Source organism: Acartia tonsa, chromosome 4 (assembly GCF_053477335.1).
Source record: "Acartia tonsa isolate MP-2025a chromosome 4, ASM5347733v1, whole genome shotgun sequence".
Lineage (NCBI taxonomy): Eukaryota > Metazoa > Arthropoda > Copepoda > Calanoida > Acartiidae > Acartia > Acartia tonsa.
Window position 1 is genome coordinate 25,623,751 of NC_137263.1, and position 7,245 is coordinate 25,630,995.

The following is a 7,245-nucleotide window of genomic DNA, read 5'->3' on the forward strand; positions in this document are numbered from 1 at the left end:
GATTTAGTGATCATGAAAAGTACCTGAAGCTAACAACTGAGTGCTTGCACAAAACTCCAAAGGAAGCCTGTGCTGGATTGACAACATATTTGGAATGTATGGAGCTGCTGGAGTTTATGGATTTACTAATATTCTGTCTATTGTGCAACAGAATATGTTTCCTCATGATGTACTAGAGCTGAAGAAGAGAGTTGAAAGTAAAAGGAGAGCTGATGATGTTACAGATTAAATACTTGCAAACAATGATTGATAAAGCTATCTTTGAGCTTGAATATGATATCTCTATATATGGGAAGACTATTACTGATCTTGGCAAGAAGAATCTTAAATCAACCAGTAGTGGCAAATCATATGCAACTAATGATAGTACTGGTGATAGTGATGATCATAATCCTACTGAAGCAAGTCAATCTGTTGGTACTGGTGATAGTGATAATCATAATCCTACTGAAGCAAGTCAATCTGTTGGTACTGTTGTTGCAACCCTTTCTCAACCTGTTATAAGTACTTCAATCAACAGTCCAACTGCTGCCAAGGAGAAGAAAAGTAATTTAGATTTATAGATTGCTAGATTTATAATAACTGTTGAAAAGTTTTGAAGACTTGGAGGTGTTAAATTTAAGCATTTAAGCAACAGTTGTGGATAATAAGACGTCGGAGAGTAGTTTTGAAGATTTGTAAATTTGAAAATTGAGGATTTGTATGTCAAGGATAATGAAATAACATTGAGTTAAACGAAATATGTTGATATTGTAACATTTTTGAACAGATGTGCACAGTGTGCCAGAATAACGTAAATAAATGCACAGTGAGTCAGGTAGATACAAAGAGCTAAACGAATTATGTTGATATTTATTTTGAACAGATGTGCACAGTGTGTCAGGATGATGCAAATAAATGCACAGTGAGTCAGGTAGCTACAAAGAGATGTTTTTACAGTTGTCAAAATGAGAAGTATTTAGTTGATAGATAATGATATACAGAGATATACACCATGGGCTAGAAGCTATTGTGAAGTTGTGCAGAATTTTAAAATAGCATGCATTGTATCTTAAATATATTTATGACTGATAAAACGGATATTTGTAAGTTGTTAATACAGTGGGCAGTTAAAGTAAAATGCTGGTTAGTGAAACTTTAGCTTTTCTAAAGAAGGCGGGGCTTAAAGATGATGTGGCTGTTGTAGATTTGACTGCCAGGTTGGATATCTTACTTGTCAATAGCTGGTGTTTTTGTCGATAGTTAGTATTGAAAAACGAAATAGATCAGATTTCAAATCAATCTATGGCGAAGGTTTTGGTTGCTTTTGTTCGGCTGCAGTTTTCTCTGTGTTTGTTGTTTCTGTTCATTGTTTTCAACGTTATCATTGGTTGGAGTGTCGACAGTAGCATCATTGTTATAACGAAAATCATTGGCAGTTTCTGTATTTTGAATGACATGTCGATTTTTGGATTCTAACAGAGATGTTAATAGCAGTTATTGTGGTTGTCATTATTAGGCTTAAGTCATGCCTGACTATGCAATAGATATAATCTCCTGGATGATAAATGTGAACAGCAGTTCTGATTTTTGACCTGAGACCTCAAACATTTGGCAGGTTTGGCTACTAGAATGGTTGAGTTAGATGCTTGGTTGGCTAACCTGCAGGATCAGCAACGTATTTTGAATCAGGAAAGGGTGAATTTTGGGAAGTAGCTAGAGTCGATGCTAGAAAGGATTCGATCCCAATTTTTTTGAAGAGATTGGAGGCTTCTTGTGGTGGAGGTGAATGGCTGTTGTGTTGTTTGAGAAAATCACAGTTGCTAAGTGGAAACCAGTTTATAACTAAGCTAAGGTCAACTGGTATGGTTATATCGTTTGTGGTGTTGTAGCATTGGTATGGTTATGTCATTTGTGAGATGATTGATGGATTGATGGATAATGATGGATTGATGGATATGAATGATACTACTATTATCAAGAAAAATTTGGCAAAAGAAAATGAATATTATGATCAATGATTATGAATAATTATAGTTTTATGTGTGTTAATTCATAGTTTTATTTTATGTGTTAATGTTTAAGTATTTGTTGAGGCAGTAGTAGTCTCGAAAAGGTTCAAAATTAATGTTTTATATTAATGCTCTATAATGCCATGTTTTAAATCTGATGGTTATATGTTAATCAATGTTTTGTATGTTAATCAATGCATTATATGTTAATCAATGCATTTTCAATGATTATATGTTAATCGATGTTTTTTTTTAAAAAAAATATTAAAAAAGAAAAAAAAACACATAAAGAAAAAAGGAATATATAAAAAAAAACACAAAAGAGTTCTAAGGAACCAAAATAATAAAAAAAATGTATATGAAGTGTTTAAAGATCTGGAAATAAAATAAAAAATATGGCAGGTGTCATACCAGATCAATTATTATCTATTTAATAAGCATTCAATGCTACTTATAATATATATATGATAATTAACATGTAATAAACATATTGTTATATTCAATCTGAAATATTACAGTTTTGAAATCCATGTTCATGTTAAAGCCAGGGAGAAATGTGATGTATAGTCCCTTTCTTCCTGACTTGAGAGCAATGTATGTATTTTGTATTTTAGCTTTGAGTTCTTGTGTCAACCGTTTCGGAGCAAGACATTGCTCTGCAACTCGGCACGAACATAAAAGTGAATACTTGCTATTATATTTAATATTATTATTGTATGTTTAACTTGTCTTGAATTAATACACTTTATTAGAATATTTAGCTGTTTGTTCTTGCTATTACTACACGTCAGTAGAAAGATCTACAAAATTATATATATATAAAATAATAGAATACTAACTTCAAAATGTAACTCTATTAAGTATGCTCGCCCTTAGTCTCCAGGGCCCTAGTATTTAGTCTTTTACGTAACACTTTGACAATCACTTAAACATATCTCTCTCTCCCTCTCTCTTTCTCTCTCTCTCTCTCTCTCTCTCTCTCTCTCTCTCTCTCTCTCTCTCTCTCTCTCTTCTCTCTCTCTCTCTCTCTCTCTCTATCTCTCTCTCTCTTTCTTTCTTTCTTTCTTTCTCTCTCTCTTTTTCTTCTCTTTCTCTCTCATACACACACAATTAATTATTTAAAAGCCTTTTAAAAAGTAAAAACACAATTTGTGTACATTTGTCAAATGTTAGTTTGATGTCAAACTGTCATTCTATTAGAAAACTATATTTTGAAATTCTTTCCATTTGAGTAATATGAGTTGTATTTTGATTAATATTAAAACTTCAACTGTAGTTTATGTCTTTTCTTTAGCATTTCTGTTAGTATATGGTTTGTGGATAGACAGTTTTCGGACAGATAAATGTAAATAGCAGCTTTGCTCAGAAGAAATCTGACCTGAATTATTTCCAACTTTTTCTCTAGGAAGTTCATTTCATATATTTAAACATTTGTTATCATTTCATCATTAAATCTGTAAATTTTGACTTAATTAGACTCAAACAGGCATCCATATTATAAAAGGGAAAAGAGAGATACAAATTAAATTGGACTTTGTTACACACAAACATGATAATTTTAAAAGTACGAACAAAAATATGCTGTTCATTTGTTCCAATTTGCTAAAAACAAAGATGATATGTAAAATTCAGTGTTCAAGATTTAAATGGAACCCTTTTACAAGGTTTAATTATATACAGAGTTATCTGTTAAGCCGTACTTACAAACAATAAAATATAAACGTAATTAAGCTTAGCTCTGGTAATTAGAAAAGTGCAAAATGAAAAAATAGACTGTTTATAAATGACAAAATAACGTTTTTTTTTAATGGTGATACTTCGCCGTGGATTAATTAAAATCGTTCTCGTTTCAACACGATTCACCGTTTTTTTTCTTCAGAAACCCACAATAAGCAAAAAGTTTTCTTCTAATTAAACGGTTGTAAATCCTTACATAAACAAACATACAAACTAAAGTTAAATCTAAAACAAGGATGCCAAAACGCGAAGATAGCAAATTAATAATAGATTACAAACCATTTGTTGAGGTCATATTAAATAGTATCTTCTTTGATATGATTTGATAATCAAAGCACAAGTATTTTTATACTTCCTAAAATAGACACTTATTTTTAAAAAGTGTATGATATATATTTGAGTTTTAATTTTAGTGTAGATCTATGCTACTTTAATTTCACCAAATCAAATTAAATCTGTCTATGTGGATCATGTAAATAGCGTAGAAAGTGACAATAGTAAACTTCATTTCTCTGTTGATAAATATCTACATCAATAAACGTTAAAATATGAATTTAACTGCAAAAAAATATTAACTCTTATCATCTAACAATTATCATATCTAAATCTAACTTGTTTTAGAAATATGCTTTTTTATTATTACTTTATAACATTATGTTGCTTATAATATCATAATTAACTTAGAATATTTATCATTTTTACCTATTTAACTCATTGTGAGATTATTTATGATGTTATTTTAACTGATCATTATATTTTATTTGTATTTGATTTTTGTTCGTTAAATGTTTTGTATTTTTCTTAATATACATACATGTCTGATTTTTTTTCCATAAGATGAATAAATCATTTTAACACAATTGTGCCAAATCACCAGTTTATTAATTGCGATAAAAAAAGTAGTTAACAAAAACTACAAAACTACTTGTTCTTTATTTTTGCGTACCAAAAAAATATTTCTTAGCAATGCAGGACTGTGTTACTCTAGGGCATAATTGTCTTTGTTATTAAGTTAGCTATAATCAGAAATCACATATTTTTACAATTTTTTCACATTTATGTTAATATACAGACAAGACTAAACTTTCACGGACACTTTCTTTCCGTCTTAGTGTTCTTTAGCACTCTAGCAGTGTTCTAAAATGTTTATATTTGTAAAATTAAAATTTTTATTGTTCATTATCCAGTTAATCTTTTATTAGATTTTCCCTAAAATTATAAATAATTTTAAAAGTTTGATTTTTTTCAAATAATTTCAAAACACTTAAATTTAGTTTTAAAAAAAGTAGATTCTAAATACAAATTATTGGGGTTGGAGGTTGGGAGGGTGATACCAGGCCAATCGAGGGATCTTAACAATTTATGTCTTAAATTAAAATGTTTGCTGCAATGTTTTTTTTTATTAAATCAAACTTTGTTATGTATATTAACGTTTTTGTCCTTGTTTTAAAACACAAAAATAATGCTTTCACTTCCTTATAATTGTCCTCTAGCCCTCCCTTTCTTATTCCCTCCCTCAACTATATCTTCTCTTCTCTCTCTGTCTCCCTTCTCTTTTTTATCTGTTTGACCGCTCAGTGGATAGACACGGTGCTACACACATCCCACTAAATTTTTTTTGACATAGCACAAATTAATAGATTTAATTATCAAAAGTAATCGGATCGACAAAATTATTACTACAGCATCTAATTAGTTGTAAACCCTCTTATAACCCGACCCCCCCCCCCCCCTCTTACTTTATGATTTATTTGGTATTAAATGTAAAAACTAAGCGACAATATATAAACACAATAGACGCAGGGTCTAGCAAACTGACCGCTTAACAAAGGGAAGTTAATGAAAGCTGCAAATATTTATTTTTTTGCCAGGAATGATTTTTGGGAATTTCGAGACAATATGGAAAATAACTTTTAAGAAAATCAAAAATTGCCCTTTTTTTAGTCCTTAGATTATTTGGTACCTGACATGAAGTTACACTTTTAAAATGCAACTAGTTGCTTTGCCCCTTTAGAAGAGAGAAAAGTGTTCCCCCACCCTTCTCTCAGACAAAAGCTAAAAAACTAAGGAATATTTTACCTTGGAAAAAAGAAAATACCTAATTATTTTAGGATAGGTCTTTGAAGGTAGGTTTCAAAGAGCCCTGAAGGTATAGTAACCCATAGCGATTATTCCCCAAAAGGATTTTGTTGGTCCATTTATAAATACAAGTGAGAGAACTGAGCTGGATCTTTAAATCATTTTAGTGGTGAGCCAGATCGAGGTGAAACAACTTTCCACCAATGAGAGCACAGCATTTTATGAAATGCCGCGCTGTGATTAGCTAAAATTCTGCTCGCCCCGATCTGGCTCACCACTAAAATGATTTAAAGATCCAGCTCTGGATATTATGAATAATGCTTTAAGGTTCTGAAATATATTTTTGTCTGGAGAAACCGAGGAGGTCAAATTTCAAACATCTATCCTATATAGCAGCCGAAATATTCATGTGTTATCGAAAACGTTTTAAACTAACACACTGAAATTATAGAGTAGCTTCGCTTCCTAAAAGAAGTGTTGGAAAACTAACATTTTCTACATGTATTTTGGATAATATATGATACAGCTAAATACATCACAGTATATGAACTAGGTACAGTTATATATAACAACAAATAAAATTTAATAATGACAATGGTAATTTCCCTCAAGTGCTTAGTCGAGCACTGAAAGCCTCCCTCCTTATATTTGATTTAATTTAAATGAGGGGGATAGTTTTTCGCCTAATTGTTTGTTACGTTAGGTACGGTTATATGTATTTGGCACTGGGTGGCTTTTTAGGGTTAGGGTTCCTCCTGCCTTATCATTTTCAATTTATTATAAAAGGGGGGGGGGCTCTGCTCGATAGGCACATTGAGGAAAAGCACCATGGCAATTATACATTAACATTTAGCGCAGCATTAACAAGCCAACGATATTAAAGGTGAAGAAGACGTACACTTTAGCAGTCACACTAATATTCATGTTGTACTTAAATATGCCCCATAATGATGGGAATTTGTAATGTACAATGATAATTAAGGTCTAGCTTTAATAGCAGCTGAATAAATCGCATTTCATCGAAATCGTTACGGAAGGACAAGTAGCCGGACAGAGGTACCAAAATTAATTATGGAATAGCTTCGCTAATAAAAATGTATTTCTCTAAAATTTTCTATCTAGGCTCTGTAGTTTTTAGTAGCGAAGCTACTCTATAATTCGAAATGTCCGTCCGTCTGTCCGTCTGTCCGTCCGTCTGTCCGTCTGAGACAAAGTGGGGGAAACGTGATTTTCTCGGCTCCTATAAAAAATAGACAGCTGAAATTTTTAGTGAAGATTCTTATAACATATGCCCATCTAATCTATACATTGTTTTGTCCATCCGTCTGTCATTTGGGGTGCTAGATCGATTCCTACATTTTCATGTTTATCTGATTTTCTCAACTCCTTTTCAAGATAATGGGCTGAAATTTTCAGGGATTGGTTAAATTTACATTTT

At 31.5% G+C, this 7,245-nt stretch overlaps 1 protein-coding gene across 3 annotated transcripts in view; it reads right to left on the reverse strand.

The window, feature by feature from the left end:
* LOC145318278 (NUAK family SNF1-like kinase 2) overlaps nucleotides 1-3,459 on the reverse strand; it is a 29,324-nt gene extending 25,865 nt beyond the window's left edge. For 2 of the 3 annotated variants that reach the window (XR_013879288.1, XM_080159592.1), the window contains exon 1: nucleotides 3,370-3,459. Coding sequence is in view for 2 of the 3 variants with exons in the window: in XM_080159592.1 (XP_080015718.1) it covers nucleotides 3,370-3,405 (36 nt within the window). In the remaining variant the exon portion in view is untranslated. The remainder of the gene's footprint in view (nucleotides 1-3,369) is intronic. The other variant, XM_080159593.1, reaches the window with a different exon arrangement.
* Nucleotides 3,460-7,245: the final 3,786 nt, after the last annotated feature.